Here is a 16,649-nt window from a genome sequence, read left to right on the forward strand (position 1 = left end):
AAGATTAGAACAACTAAAGGACCCAATCCTACCCTCTGCCCATGGATCTCATCCCGCCTCCATGGAGGGATGTTGGATGCTTCCATGGCAGTGTTCCCATCTTTCCCTGAACAGCATAAAGAACTTTTGGTGGTAGGGGAAGATCAAGGGAGAAGTAAGATGGAGCAGTGTTCCCTTCTCTCCCTGCCTGCCTCCCCACCAAGCCCTAGAGATTTTAAAGGAATGGTAATACAGAGTGGGCATTACCTTTTCCACCAAACTTCTTCCAACGTAGGGAATCCCACTTTAAAAGGACATGGACAAGGGAGGCCCTATGGTAGGAAAGAGGTGAATTGGAGGATGCCCTGAAATCCATGGGGGTTAGCCCTGCAGCTCAATCTAAGGGAAGGCTTACAGTATGGTAAGAATTCTGTTCAGATTGCCTTAGAATTTTCCTCTCCCTTTATCTCTGCTTGTACATTTCACCATAGGATGAGGAGATCTGGCTCCAAATATATACAACTTGGAAAACAAGAAACCGAGAACAAGGTCTAAAAATATAAAAAGGGTGTAAATGCTAAGGAGTTTAAATGATTTGATTTGTTTAGGATAGACCAAGGAGACGCAAGGAACTGTTACCAACCTTTCCATAACTGCGGTTCTTTGAGATGTGTTGCATGCCTCCTCCATTCCTCTGTAGGTGTATCTGTGCTTCAGTGCACAGTTGGAGAGTTTTCTCCCCATATAGTGGTATCTATCGGGGCAGCACAAGCACCCTCCACTGCCTCATGCATGCATACATACAGGGCAGAGCCACTCCTGACCCACCTCAGTTCCTTCCAGAAAGATGCTGATAGAAAGGGGGAAGAAAAGCGAATCACAGAATGGACATGTGAAACACACTTCGAAGAGCAACAGTTACAAAAAGGTTAGTAATAGTTTCTTCTTTTGTGAACGATTGCACATTCTCATTCTACTGTAGGTGACTCACAAGTAATCCAAACTGGAGGTGGGCTTGGAATCTATTAGAACAGGGACTGGAGGAACACTCGTCCAAAACTGGCAAAATCTCTAGACCACAGAGATTACATACAACGAGGCAAAACATATGACTAATGATCAGGACTAATGACTAATGCCATTCTGCAAATGTCTAATATGGGAAAGTAATCCAGAAAGGCCACAGAATCTTCTTAGGACCTAGTCAAATGACCCAACGCTCTATCCAGATGCATCATGTTAGCCAACTGATAACATAACCAAATACAACTGGATAGTCAAGATGAGATCCTCTGAGTGAATAATGGACAGCCTTTCATTGTGTGTGCAAAAAATGATGAACAGCTGTGTCAAAGACCCAAAAGGCTTAATTCCAGTCTAGATTAAAAGAAAGCTTAAAAACATTTAAAATATGAAACCTCTCCTCACCTTCACTGAGCTTCTTCACAAAGCCTCATTAGTTAATATGAAAACTGGAAGCCTCCTTAGACAGACGCCTTGGGTGAAGATGAAGACAAACTTAGTGTAGAAAACTGTATACAGAGAATCTGACACCAAGCACCCTCAAGTCCCCACTCTTCTGACTGACATGATGGCCACCAAAAACACCACCTTCACAGAAAAGTGCAATATGGAGCATATCACCAGATGCTCAAAGGGGAACCATCAGCTTGGCTAAGACTAGATTCAAGCTCCATGAGTAGGGACCTATCAAATTCACAGCCATGAAAAACGCATCCCAGACTGTGAAATCTAGTTTTCCCCCTATGAAATCTGGTCTTATTGTGTGCTTTTACCCTATACCATACAGGTTTAACAGGAGAGACCAGCATTTCTCAAATTGGGGATCCTGACCCAATTAGGGAGTTGCAGGAGATCACAAGGTTATTTGCAGGGGAGGAGGGGCCATAGTATTGCCACCCTTACTTCTGCGCTGCCTTCAGAGCTGGGCGGCTGGAGAGTAGCTGCTGTTGGCTGGGCACCCAGCTTTGAAGGCAGTGCCCTGCCAGCAGCAGCGCAGAAGGGAGAGTGGCATGGTATAGTATTGCCACCCTTACTTCTGCGCTGCTGCCTTCAGAGCTGGGCAGTTGGAGAGTGGCAGCTGCTGACTGAGGAATAATGGAAGGTAGAGTGATCATTCAGAATTTCAGTTTCTTTAGGAATTTGTTTAACTCACTCAGATCTAAAATAGCCTGAGACACCTCCCCCACTTTGTTTTCAGGATCCGGAAGCATCTGTAGTAAAAACCCTTTCCCCTGAGCAACAGAGGGACCTCTTCTATAGCCCCTACAAGAAGTGACTGTATCTCTCGTAACTTGGCATTGTGAAAGATGTCCCTGAAGAGGAACAGGGAAAGAGGCAGGGGGAAATAGAAGGTTGTAACCCACTTCAACGATCTTTAGAACTCCATGCATCCAGTGATATGGGCCCAAGTACAAAGGAAACAGGATAGTGTTTTGGGAGGGTGGGGGAGTGGGAAAAGGGGGCAGATAAAAATAATCAAGGAAGGAAAAGATGGTACCTTTCTTAATTTTAACAATTGTAAGGTATTCTTAAACTGGTACTCTGTCCTTGACTAAACCATCAAAATGCGTGCTTGGAGAATGCAGCCTGCCTCAATGTACTGGCAGCTGCAGGAATGAAAGGTGATGGTGGATGTGTTTTGTAACGTGTACTCTTCCCCCCTTGACAGGTCCTGGATTCGAGGTACAAACTCCAGAAATGGCTGGGTCTGATGTGGATGGAAGGACTTTGCCACCAGAGTATAAATTCCCAGCGACTTCAGCATTGCTCTGTGTCCTTGAGATATTGCAGATCCTCACTCTTTCTGGAAAAAAGAGTGACAGCCTCAAAGGTGAGGTCCTGGATTGTCTGTTGAACCTTTGGGTGAAGACCAGAGGACTGCAACCATGAAGACTGTTGCAGAATAAAGGAAGAGGCCATGCAGTGAGCTGCAGAGTTATAGAATATCAGGGTTGGAAAGGACCTCAGGAGGTCATCTAGTCAAACCCCCTGCTCAAAGGCAGGACCAATCCCCAATTTTTGCCCCAAATCCCTAAATGGCCCCCTCAAGGATTGAACTCACAACTCTGGGTTTAGCAGGCCAGTGCTCAAACCACTGAGCTATCCCTCCCCCCCTAAAAACCGAGAGGAGACAAGGCTGAGGAGTCAGTTGCATCTAGATCAGCCTGTAGAGCTGTTCTGGAAATTAACTTGCCCTCCTCCACCATTGCCTGAAATTCTTGTTTTGTCTCATCTAGAAGCTTGTCAAACTTCAAAATTGCATATCACAGGGTAAAACTGGGCAGAGCTTGTTGGTTTGCAAGATGAAGCTATTACCCTCCCGTGGAATAAAGCTTCCTTCCAAAGAGTCTAGTTTCTTAGCCTCCTTTTGTTTGTTGGTGTCAATGCAGCTCCCTTTCATTAGCGGCAGATACTACCAGAAAGCACAGAGGGGGACTGTTGGGAGAAGAAAAGTTTGAACTGCTAAGAGGGGATATAATACCTTCTATCTGCTCTTTTTGCAGTAGGTGGCAGAGATGATAGAGTCTGCCATAAAACCTTAGTAGACTCTAGAAAAGCCTTGACAGAGCTCTCCTTGATGGAGGCACTAATATTAAAGTGTCCACAAGCCTGTTGGACTTTTCCTGAACTTGCTCTGGACAAGTGTCCAGAGCCAAAGTCATGTGTCACAACAACTCCTGTTGGGCTTTGGGGGTTATTCAGTGGTGGGGAAATAGGCTCTGCCATGACAGCCTCATCAGAGACGAGGAGGAGGATGCCAACGGCTCTTGGGGATGATCCTATTGAAACACTTTGCAGGATAGTTTGAGAGAAGCTGTGGGTGCCAAGCCCACTACTGAGGGTGAACTGCTTATGGCACTGACATTCTTAACAATCAGCAGAGGAAGTAGGTTGGGAAGGATGTGGGGTGATCTTGATTGAGAGGGGAACCCCGATAGCTTCCAAAAAGGCCACTGATATGACCCTGGTCCAAATGTGAGCAGACCAAGGGTCTTTGTGGTATGCTCCACACTGGAACTGAGGCTGAAATCAGGTGGGCAGGCACTGCACACAGGCTGCTGGATGTATCCAGGCTGACACACATGAACACACTTCAGAATTCGAAGAATCCACTCCTACAGACCCTGGATGTGCTATCCTCATCAATACCAGAGAAGCAGGCTCAGATTCTGGAAAAGGGGATACCAGTGAGATCATCTGTCACTTTCCCCTAGACAGCACCATTTTAATCAGTACGCTAATTGTCAAATCCAGTAGTCCCCCATGGTGCAGAGGTGAAGCTGTGAGTGTTGGTACCTTCAGTGCTGGTGCCAAGCAAGAAACGTGAATTGCAGGGAAAGGCAGTACCAAGAGATATAACAACTCTCTCATAACCACAAACCCCTCAGGAGCAGAAAACATTGGGAAGTCATTCTGATTTTGTGGGACCAGGACCTTAGGCAACAACAGTGAAGCGACTCCCAAAGTGCTTGATCTCAACAGGCCTGAACTGGGCTCTGCAGTCAGTGGACTTCCCCATTTTGAGGCTCGTTCTGGGGAGTGCCTCCCTTCTGAGCACAGCTCCAAGTCCTTGGTAGAGCATCCGATCTTCAGGTGACTGCTATTGAGTCCTTAGATGGCATACAGTACCTCTTTGACATGAATGAAATCCATCCGTCCATCCTGAGACGGCCATGGCTGGAAGAGCACTACTGACTGATACAAAGCTGCTCCATACCCAGGCTGAAGGAGGTGGCTCTGATGGAGGAAGGAGCATGATTCCAACAGCCCGTACTTCAGTCTAAGTGCCCTGTTCTTTTTGGATTGGGACTTTAACCTTTTACAGCTAACTGCACCTATCCGTATTGTGAGGCTCTCCCAAGCATGTAAAGCAGCTGAGGTGTGGGTCACTAACTGGCATTGGCTTGCCACAAGCGTCCAAAGCCTAGAGAATGAGGCATAACTCCAGCACCAACACCAGTATCTGGAGGCAATGTCAAAAACCATTATTTAAAAACAAAACAAAAAAACAATGCTCATCTAAGCTAAAACTAACTACTCTACACCAGTGGGTACAAACTATAACAACTATAATGAGATAGAGAAGAGACTTGCACAGGCAATAGAAAGGAACCAAGTGGGAGGGTGGGGGTGTTGGAGGCAGCTCCACCCTTTATGCCTGTGTACAGTGCGTAAGGCAAGTGATACCCGGTCACGTACCACTAAGGGAAAAATACTGCTGTCACCCGAAATTGGGCCAGCTAGTAAGCTTAGGGAGGACTAATGACCCACCAAAGTTTGGCAGAAAGCAGCACATTTATTATTCTGACAGCTAAGCTTAAAAGAAGGGGGGGGGGGGGAGGGTTCCACACTCTCACTCGCATACTCACACTCCCAGGACAGGCACGGCATTGGAGATGTCAGGATCCTTCAAGGTAAGTGTTCCACAGCACAGCAATGGATGGTGTGATGAAAGTAAGTCTTCCCAAGGCATGACGGAATGCAACGCAGCGGACTACTGGCCAGGCAGTCCAAGTGAAGGGCCTTCAAGGGAGGTACAAGCTTATGAGTGCACTCTTGAGCATATGGCCACTTCCCCTTTTAAGGAACTGCTCCTCATGGCCTGCGATTAGAGATGACTTGGCCACATCTGGTTGGTCACACTCCACCTCAGGCAGTGTCCATGCATTGGGTGCATGATCACTGCCTAATTAGAGTCCCAGTCACCTTTTCTACCTTGGAGCTCCTCTGAAGCAGCCCATTCATCCCACAAGCATTCCAGGAGGGAGGGGGAAAGCCACTTCACAAGTATTCAAAAAGAGGGAGAGGAGACAAAAGTGGAGGGGGAGAGTGTAACAGACCTTTTGAGCACAGAGATTATACATAGCACAGTCATACAGAGCATACAGACCACTGCTGCTCCTACTACACTGAGTATGCAAGTGTGACCCCCCCCCCCCCACCCATGCTTCTTTTGAGCTTAGCTATCAGAATAATAAATGTGTGGCTTTCTGCCAAACTTTGGTGGGTCATTAGTCCTCCCTAAGCTTACTAGCTGGCCCAATTTTGGGTAACATTAACGGTGGAGAATGCTGGTAGCTTAGTGGAGGATTTGGCTCAAGAGTAGGGGTCCCCTGGTGCCCCCCAGTAGTCTCTTGGGTGGGTCTGGCCCGAGCCTGCGTGAAAAGGTGGTAGGCTAGCAACCCACTGCAGGGAGAAAAGGACGCCACTGTTGTGCAGGGCAAGGGAAAGAATTAGGTGCAATTCTCTTTCAGTAAATATCCCCTGATGCCCCCAATAGCTTTTTGAGCAGGTTCGGCTCGAGCCTGTGTAAAAGGTGGTAGGCTAGCAACCCACTGCAGGGAGAAAAGGACACCATTACTAAGTATGCCACTGTGGGGCAAGGGAACAAAAAAGGCAAAGCAGCCCGAGCAAGAATAAACCCCCCTCGGGGAGCGGCACCGCCATCTGGGTGTTGGTAGAATGGCTCCAAAAGAAAGGGGCAGACCCCTTGATGCCAGGGGCGGTTCCACCTGGGGAGTACAATTCCTGAACTAGAGCTCATGTTGGATAAATATGTACTTATAAACGGTCCCAATAAGGCGGGACTGGATCATGCAGCCACCTGGCTGCTGTGGCAAGCAGGCTGGCGACAGCAGGCAGCAAAGAGTCAGCTCACCACTGAAACAGATTCACTCAAGGACCGATGTAATGAGTTGGAGAAGGAAAGGGATGTGTGGAAGGCACAGGCTTTGACTGCTAGCACCCAGGCTTCTTCCCTCTCTGTGGCTGCAGTACAGGCAGCCACAGCAGAGGAGGAGCGGGGGCGGGCGGAAATAGAGAATGCCGCTCTGAGCCAGACCACTAATCTGGATTTTTAGTTCTGCCAGGAATTGAGAACATGAGGGAGAAAAGGAAAGACGGCCATGGTGTCTAAAGGAAAGTGTAATTTTGCTACCTTCTTTTAAGAAAAATTCTTAATTGGAGAAGGAAAAAAAGTTATCAAGAGCAATAATTTTTAAGAAGTAAAAGTAGAATAGGGAAGGGAATTAATAAGTTTTATAAATAAAATATGCAAGATGAAAACATGAGGTATGTGCAAATGATGACAGCCAATATGAGCTGCAACAGTGTTTAAGCGGTGAACTCTTTGGGGGAAGTATTGATCCTTTTTTTTTTAATAAAATAGAGCTCCCATAGAAATCAGGGTATTTATAACTTATGAAAAATGACTTACTGAAGGTCATAAAGTGTCTAATTGACAGCCCTAGGTATATCATACACAGAACAACTTTCATAATGTGACACATTTTATACTCCTTTCTCAGCCAAAACTTCCACAGAAAGAGCATTTCGCCTATAGAATCAGTACAGAATAGAACTAGTTTATTGAGCCACTAATTGTAAATTTTAACAAGTTATAAGAAGTCACTCAGAGGGTTCCAACTAAAGAGGAATAAACATGGTTCTCTTTGCAGTGCCAATGCCAAGAAATGGGTCATCTGACTTTAAAATTAACTACCCCCGAGAAAGCATTCACACCAGAGAAAAAACAAGACCTCAGATCACATTTTAACTTGATATCTTACATGTAAAATTATTCTGTTTTCATCTGTATTTTTGTGAACCAGAAGAAAGTTAAACTTTAAAAGGACACCCTTAGTTCTGTTAAGTTTCTTTGATTGCCTTTATGAAAGAAAGCAATAGCAAGGTGTCTTTAAAAACATTTAAAATTTAAAAATTCAACACACTCATACTCTTCCATCTGCTTCCCCACACTAACACAGATTTCCCCCCACCATACCCAATAAGCTCTCTAATGGGAGAGATCAGTTTTAGTAACATGAATTTGAAATAAAACGGGTAAAGATAAGTGTTATTTTTAAGATGTGATAGCAGAACATACAAACAAGAAAATGATAATTCACTTAACCGCTATGTGTGGTTCCTAGATTAGGTCCATGCAGCACTGAAAAGAAAAGGGTTGGAAAACAACTTCTTTTTACAGGAATATTTCTATTAATGTATGTCAAGACCAAGATGATCTCAACTAAGGCTATGTCTACACTGCACTTTTGTCATTAATACTTTTGTCTCCAAGAGATGTGAAAATACCCCCCTGAATGACCAAACTTTTGACAAAAAGCACTGGTGTGGACAGCACTTCAACAGTGGGAGACACTCTCCCACTGCTGAAGCTACTGCCCCTCATTCAGGGTGATTTTATTTTGTCGTCAGGAGAGTTCTCTCCAGGTGACAGTGACTACTGCAGCCACACCATTGCAAGGTGCATAACATAGATATAGTCTAAGTGATGGCCCAAAGTTTGAAAACCAGATTAGTACAAAATAGACACACGGTTCAATTCTTAAGTTTAGTACTTGTATAGGACTAGAGTGTCATTATGGCGGACCTCCATAAACATTACATCATAGGCAGATTAACTCTGAAAATTGTACCTTCTCTGCAAGTGATCAGAAAGCATACATACAAGTGTTTTCTATCATCACTATCTTTTCTTGGTCATTCAGCACACCTTAATGAAGCCGGTGACTTAGAAAGATCCCATTTTTTATACTACCACTTAATGGCTCAGCTAAAACAGAGGTGCTTAAGTGACTATCAACCTGTATGCCCAGGGAAAGGTTCAGAGCTCAAAGTTGGCTCTCTTTCAGTAAATATTTTCTAGCAGATATATGAATTATTTTCTACATAATGTAAACTTGAAACAGGCACAGTTATGAAGATTAAGTTGCTCAAAAGCTGCTGTGTTTGTCCAAGAAAGCCAGAAGCAACAAGCTATTTAACTTCATGCTTTCTTCATTGCTTCCATGTCACAAAACCTTCATTTTCCTCAAAATAACTGGTCCTCATTGTGCAAGACAACTTTAGGCAGAATGCAAATTACACTGACTATTATTGCTCAAGGTTAAGTTTAAGATGTTACCCATCGTCTGCAGAGAAACCATAAACAATTGGGTAAAACCCAGACTGTAAGGCAGGTCTCAAAGTTACATACCACCAAACAATGATTGCAAAAGAAAAAAAGTCTTGAAACTTTCCAAGTTTCAATTTAAGAAAAGAGTGTTACAAAAGTTACAAACATGCAAATAATATACTAGAAGTACTGCTTTTTTGCCTAAAAAGTAACTCAGTAAAATAATAAAATTTAAAAAAATATGCATGTGGATTACACACCCCTTTGTGTTCATTATTGCAATTTGCTGGATACAGAAAGCAGGTATATGAAGATTATGTAACCAAACAGGTCTATGGATGTTTGTTTTAACATGTAGACTCCTCATTTTTTTTTTTTTTTTTTTTTGAGGATACAGACTAACATGGCTACCACTGAAACCTATTATCAATGAGATATTTACTAAATCCGACCACCAAACATATCACTTTTGCTATTTGGAAAATTCAAGGTACAATTCTGCTATTGTCTTTAGTTCCCCAAAGTCACAAAACAGTTTCTGCAATATCCTTCACAACACACATGTTGTTCTGACATCAGATCTACAGCAGGAGTCTGCTGGGGGAGAGAGAGAGTGCCCAAAGAGCCAGGTAAACATTTTAGTATGCTGTACTTATTTATAAAATGTGTATTTTGTACCCTGTGGGTACAAAATTAAGGTGCTTAAGTACAATGCACAGATTTGCAACTTAAACAGCATTAACCTAACCAATCACCCAGGCCAGATCTGATCACATACCTGGTGTGCATGAGCACATAACACCAGCGTATTGCAAGCCAATGCCTAACTGAGCTAGAACAAGTGACTCCCTAGTTCAGGAGACTCAAGGAAAAAAAAAAAAGTGTTTTTACCTTACCTAGCTGGACCATTCAACACGTAGTTCCACATTTGTAAATCACACTGAAATAGTTGCATTGTGACAATAAGCCTGCAGCATAATGGATTTTCCACGTTTCGGTTACAAAGGCGGGACACCTCGGACTAGAGGCGGAAGTTCTCAGGAAAAAGACATGTTATCCAACTAGCCCAGGTCTCTAGATCAGGGTCAAAGGGTCTGCTCCAGCACCCAAACCCCACATCACTAGTAGGGAAGGAGAGCGAACGTTGCCCGCGCCAGGGAAGTTGCCAGCGCGGTCGCAGCCGAGCCGGTTCCCACCTGCGGAAAAAGGAAGCCGGTTCCGGCACCCCCGGGCTCGCCAGACCCCAGCGGCCGGGAGCGGGGACGCTGGGGGCAGCCAGCTCCCCTGCGCGGCGGCGGGCCAGGGTGACGTGAAGCGCAGAGCGAGCTCGCGGCGCTGCCCCGGGGCGCAGCCAGCGCGTTACGAGGCTACGGGCGCAGCCGCCGGAAGGGGGCGGCCGCCGGCGCGCGCTGGGTGCCCTTTTCACCCTGCTCCCGGGCAGCGGAGGGAGGAGCCGCTGCGCTCCCCTCTCCGCGCCCCGCCCCCCGCGATCGGCCCAGCCCGGCCCGGCCGTTCCTCATCAGCCTCTCGGGCTCCTCGCGCCTGCTCTGCGCGGACGCGGAGCCGCCGGGCTCGGCCAACAAAGGCAGGCGGGCTGCGGGCTCCGCCCGACCGGCCCCTGCGCCATGTTGTTGAAAGGAGCCGGCGGGGACCCGCGGAGCCGCCGCCCAGCCCCGTAACTCACCCGCCGCCCCCGGGAGCAGCAGCGCCGCGGCCGCCAGCGAGAGGAAGGCCCAGGGCCGCGGAGGGGCCGTTAGCTCCATGGCGCCGCCCGCTCGCGCCGCGGATCAGCCCCGCGTCGTCCCCGCCGCCGCTTCTCAGACTCGCTCGCCCTTGCGGCCACTATATAATGCAACTGACACACAGGCGCCTCCTGATTGGCCGCCCCGCCCCCTAGCCCCGCCTCCCATGCAGCTGCAGACATTCCGAACAACAACAAGAGTCTGGAGAATACAACCGGCTCGGCGCGAGGCCAAGTGGGAGGGGCGGGGGGCGCGAGGCGGGGTGAGTGACAGAAGGGAGCGTCTCCCTCCCGCTGGCCAGGCGCGCGGACAAGGGTCCAGCCGGCCTGTCCCGCCGCTGTGGGCCCGGCCGTAGGGCACGTGCGGGGGCTGGGGGCGCCTCGTGCTCGGGCGGAGTGTGGAGGCGATAGAGCCGCGGACCGAGGCAGGGGGCGAAGGCGGGGAGCTCGCTCCGCTTTCAGCGTGAGGCAAAGGAGCCAGAGCCGGGGCTAGTGCTGGGCAGTAGAGCGGGGCCGCCGGAGCTAAGTAAGGAGGCGACAGAGATGGAGCAGGGCTGGAGGCTGCCCTGGGAACACACTGAACAGTGCGGGGCGGGAGATTATTTGCTGGGGTGTGTACAAAGCTCTCAGCCGTGCTCAAGCACGCTCTAGGCAGGACAGCACCCAGGGACGTTTGGTTTCCCCTAACGCGGGAAGAACTGGCATCATAGAAACTCCGATCTACAGAAAGCAAGGAAACTCCTGAATAAGTCCTTGCAGCCCTACATATCTCAAAAAGAAAAGGAGTCGTTGTGGCACCTTGGAGACTAACCAATTTATTGGAGCCTAAGCTTTCCTGAGCTACAGCTCACTTCATCGGATGCTGTAGCTCACGAAAGCTTATGCTCAAATAAATTGGTTAGTCTCTAAGGTGCCACAAGTCCTCCTTTTCTTTTTGCAAATACAGACTAACACGGCTGTTACTCTGAAACCATACATATCTCAGTGAGCATTCTTTTGTAAATCTTAAAGTAGGGAAGCACCAGATAAGGTTACAATTAGGACACACCAAATGCACTTCCACCATTCAACAACAAATAGTGACCAGCTCTCAGGCACTTTTAAATTTATCTTGAAAATACTGCAACAAAGAGCTTATCTCCAGTACAACCTAAAACTGAGTATTGCCACTGCCTAGGCTATGTCTACACTACAGCCTATGTCAGCATAATGTGTGTGAATAAACCACCCCGTTGAGGACCTAAGTCACACCGACATAAGTGCTCATGTGCACAGGGCCATGTTGGCAGAAGAGCCTCTCTTGCAGACTTAGCTTCTGGTGCTCGTGGAGGTGATTTTTTTATGTTGACGGGAGAGCTCTCTCCTGCTGGCATAGAGCATCACCACCAGATGCAGTACAGCTGTGACACTGCAGTGCTGTATGTATAGACATGGCCTAAAGTTTCATTCATGCACACACAAAACCCCATAATTTGAGTCAGTGTTCCCTCTAATTTTTCCATGTGCGGAATGAATTTTGCTATGTGCACCAATACGGAGGTGATGTGTGACACATCACCTTCATATTGGTGCACATAACAAAATTCATGTGGTGGGGTGGGGCTGAGGGGGTCGGAGTGTGGGAGCTGGGGCCGAGGGTTAGAGTGCAGGGGGGTAAGGGCTCCGATTGGAGGTGCAGGCTCTGGGGTGGGGCTGGGGATGCAGTTTGGGGTGCAGTGGGGCTCCCTAGGACTACAGTGGGGAGAGAGGACTCCCCCCAGCTCTCTCTCCCTGCAGCAGCACCTGGGCCGCAGCAGGTCTAGGGCCTGCGGAGAGGCATCTCTCCCCGCTGCAGCCCTGAGTGCCTGCACAACGCTTAATAGGCAGCTGTGCGGCCACACAGCTTAGAGGGAACTTAGATTTGAGTGTAGTGCTGCTTTTAACTCAAGTTGGCTGACCATCTGTGGTATACGCTGACTCTCCAGTGAGGGCAACATGTCAGCTGCTAATACAGTATGGGTGCAGGCTCTAGCAGCACTCCGATGCTGCTAGTCCTCCATTTCCTTCTCCAAACTCCATCTCTGCCTCCAGTTCACCCAGAAAGGACAGACAAGTTCTCCCACAAATCACTGGGGAAGAATTCATACATCCCCTTAATTTACTGCAACACAAAGAACCGTGGTATATGCTCCATATACAAGTGAACAGTGCCACCAGCAAGGACACAGCAGCTCAAGTATTATTTCAATATCACTGTTTTTGCTCATGCTAGACCAGGGGTTCTCAAACTTCATTGTACCATGACCCGCTTCTGACAACAAGAGTTACTACACAACCCTGGGGGAAGAGGGAAACCAAAGCTTGAGCCTGCCCAACTCCCACAGCCCCAGGCGGGAGGGCCAAAGCCAAAGCCTGAGCCTACCACCCCAGGCAGGGGGACTAAAACCAAAGCCCAAGGCCTTCAGCCCCAGGTAGGAACCTGTAACCTGAGCCCTGCCACCCAGGACTAAAGCTCTTGGGCTTTGGCCCCAGGCAGTGGGGCTCAGGCTTGAGCTTTGGCTCTGGGTGGTGGGCTCGGGCTTTGGCCCCAGCAAGTCTAGTGCCAGCCCTGGTGGACCCCATTAAAAAGGGGTTGTGACCCACTTTGGGGTCCCAACCCACAGTTTGAGAACCAGTGCACTAGACTAACTCCAGGTAACTCTGCGGCAGATATACCCTAAATGAACTAGATCACTGGTTTTCAAACTTTTTTTCTGGGGACCCAGTTGAAGAAAATTGTTGATGCTTGCGACCCAACAGAGCTGGGGATGAGGGGTTTGGGGTATGGGACGGGCTCAGGGCTGGGGCAGAGGGTGGGGGTGAGGGCTGCAGTGTGGGGCCAAAAATGAAGGGTTCAGGGTGTCAGAGAGGGCTCTGGGCTGGGGCAGGGGTTGGGATGCAGGAGGGGGTCAGGGCTCTGGACTGGGGGTGCAGGCTCTGTGGTGGGGCCAGGGATGAGGGATTTGGTGCAGAAAGGGGTTCCTGGTTTGGTGGGGGGGGGACTCATGGCTGGGGCTTGGGATTGGGGTGTGGACTTACCTCCAGCAGCTCCCGCTCAGCGGCGCAGCTGGGGTGCAGAGGCAGGCTTCGTGCCTGTCCTGGCACCGTGGACCACACTGCACCCTGGAAGCAGCCAGCAGCAGGTCCAGCTCCTAGGTGGAGGCGCGCAAGTGGCTCCATGCGATTCTCGCCCGCAGGCACCACCTGCCCCCACAGTTCCCGGCCAATGGGAGTGCAGAGCTGGTGCTCAGGGCAGGGGCAGCATGTGGAGTCCCATGTCCCCCTTGCCTAGAAGCCAGACCTGCTGCTGGCCGTTTCTGGGGCGCAGCAGTGTTGGAATAGGTGGGCACTAGCCTGCCTTAGCTGGGCACCACTGCCAACAGGACTTTTAACATCCGGTCGGTGGTGCTGAGCAGAGCGACCCAGTGCCTGACATGCCACAACTGGGTCGTGACCCTAACTCTGAGAAACGCTGAACTAGATGACTCATTCAAGTCGTTGTTTTGGCATTCTACATTTTCTTACAACCTCTCTGGTAGTAGGAAGCATACCAACATTCTGCACAAAATAATGACTACATTAACAATTTAAGACTATGCAATGTTTATTCATTCCTTCTTTCCCCTTCCCCTTCTTTCATAGCAACCATCACCATAGGATATAAAAACATCTACACTGAATTTTTTTTGCTGAGCAAAATTCTTTGTACTCTTAATATCATTAAAGAGAAAAGTTAGCCAACATCTTTACGATCTGACATAAGTTATAATAAGCCCATTACATTCAAACATGAACTGTACATAATGATCAAATTTGATACTACAAAATACATTCAGTTGTCCAAATATTACACATATATAAGGAATTGGTTGATCCTCTATTAAAGAGAAATGAAAGACTAATATTAGTAAGAAATGGCAGGGCGCAGTTAAGATAGAAGCCACAAGATTCAAGCTCTTTAATTGCACTTAGCAGCCAGAACTGTAACAAAGTTTTATTATGGAAATTAAGTTAGTAATTTTTACTAACCTTAAGTTGGGGAGACAGTGTTTCCTAATGGATAGAGCACAGGAGAGGGATTCAGGAGACCTGAGTTCTATTCCTGGCTCCACCACTCCCTGCTGGATGACCATAGCCAAGTCACTTTACCCCTCTGTGCCTGGAGATAATGGTACTGACCTCCATAAAGCATTTTGAGATCTACTGATGAAAAGTGCTACCTAACATCTAGGTATTATTAATACTTTCAAAGCTCTTTGCATTACTCTTCATGCTTCTGCTTTCACCATCCCTTCATGGTTCTTCTGGAGATAAGAGGTCCACTAAGAATGAAATGGGTGTGCGAGGGGGGAATGCAAACTAGAACTTGTTAGAACAGCATCCCTAACTCTGATTCCCCCAGGTGGTCCTAATTCTATCATGATCTGCTTCCCTGTTTGTGATAAACAAAAAATGAATAAATAAAGTGGAGCAGTAAGATACATCTCACCAACTATGAACATTCCTAAAAAATAAATGCTGCCTGTGGGTGAAGCAATAGTTTTGCCAATCACCACCATTCCCTCCAGAACAGAGGTTCTCAAGCTGGGGGTCGGGACCGCTCAGGGGGTTGCAAGGTTATTACATGGGGCGTCGTGAGCTGTCATCCTCCACCCCAAACTCCACTTTGCCTCCAGCATGTATAATGGTGTTAAATTATCATTATATATATAAAAATGTTTTTAATTTATAAGTGGGGGTTCACACTCAGAGGCTTGCTGTATGAAAGGGGTCACCAGTACAAAAGTTTGAGAACCACTGTGCCAAAACATTGACCACATGCTCGTCCCTTTCAGGTAATCACTGCCAACAGAAAAGTTTCTCATGCTCTGAAGCCCTTGGTCACCATTAGGGCTAAGGGTGTAGAAGGAAAAGATTGACAGTAATGGGGTCTCAACCCTTAATGTGTTTTGCAAAATGGACACTGCAACATTACAGCTTGTTCTTACTGCAAGGTTTAGAACCATTGTTTCAGGATTTTGTCAGGACAACACCCTAGCCTCCCCCACTCTATGGCTACTGCAGCACTCACACCCTTTATTTCTCCATTGTCTTCCATCCACCACTATTCCAGCACTCACCAGGTTTTCCCCTTCCACATTACTGTGGCATAAATTTTCTCATTTCTGTTCCTCTTATCCAACTTAGCCATCAATCCAGTGCTCCAATTCCTTCACATCACCACTGGTGTAAGTAGTGGCTTTGCTCATCTACACCAAGGGTTGCAGCAATGCAGCTACACCAATAGCTGTAACTGGGGCAAATCCCCAATCTAAACAAGGCATAAGAATGGTTGGTTGATGGTGCAAGGGCCCTGAGCCTAGTGGGCTCTTCCCATACTACTTGGGACCCACACCAAGGGAGAGGAGTACCATCAGCCAGTTCTCCAATTTCCAGTTAATTGCTATGCCTGGCTACACACACAGGCTCCTCACAATGAATTAACTTGCTCCCCTCATACAACCCAAACAAATTATGTCCATCCTAAGCACACCCCTTTAGATTCTGGGCTTCCATTTTTTCCTCAGCTGCCCTGCTCCCTCATTCCCCTTTTGGTAACTGAGGAGAGAAGCTGGGAGTCTCATCTCCCTCAGGTGTAGGTGGGGAGCAGGAAGGAGTCTTCACCACAGCTCTGGGAGAGGGGCAGCATTAAAACCAGAGAGGAGGAGCTTAATGTCTAGCTGGGTAACCCTTCACAGCCTGCACATGACTGACTCTTCTGTGGGTAGGCAGGGCAGGGGAGTCATGCTTGTAAGGGAGAAAAAAAGCTCCTAGCCATGTACAACAGTTCTGGTTATTTGCCTTTCCTCAGAAGGCAGGGGTGTGAGGAAAGACTGCCAACCACAGCAGTTCTTTATAGATTAAGAAGTCTTTTTCACAGACCTATAGGATGGCCTGTAAACCTTTAGTCTATGGATAAAACTCATACAG

General features: G+C 47.8%; 1 protein-coding gene across 5 annotated transcripts in view; it reads right to left on the reverse strand.

The window, feature by feature from the left end:
- TGFBR1 (transforming growth factor beta receptor 1) overlaps positions 1-10,779 on the reverse strand; it is a 74,227-nt gene extending 63,448 nt beyond the window's left edge. Inside the window, exon 1 of one of the 5 annotated variants that reach the window (XM_073332551.1) lies at positions 10,605-10,779. In XM_073332551.1, the coding sequence (XP_073188652.1) occupies positions 10,605-10,683 (79 nt within the window). In that variant the 5' untranslated portion in view covers positions 10,684-10,779. Of the gene's footprint in view, positions 1-622; positions 691-9,811; positions 10,111-10,604 lie in introns of those variants that run through there. The other 4 variants (XM_073332548.1, XM_073332549.1, XM_073332550.1 and 1 more) reach the window with 4 other exon arrangements.
- Between the last annotated feature and the right edge of the window lie 5,870 nt (positions 10,780-16,649).

Source organism: Lepidochelys kempii, chromosome 2 (assembly GCF_965140265.1).
Source record: "Lepidochelys kempii isolate rLepKem1 chromosome 2, rLepKem1.hap2, whole genome shotgun sequence".
Lineage (NCBI taxonomy): Eukaryota > Metazoa > Chordata > Testudines > Cheloniidae > Lepidochelys > Lepidochelys kempii.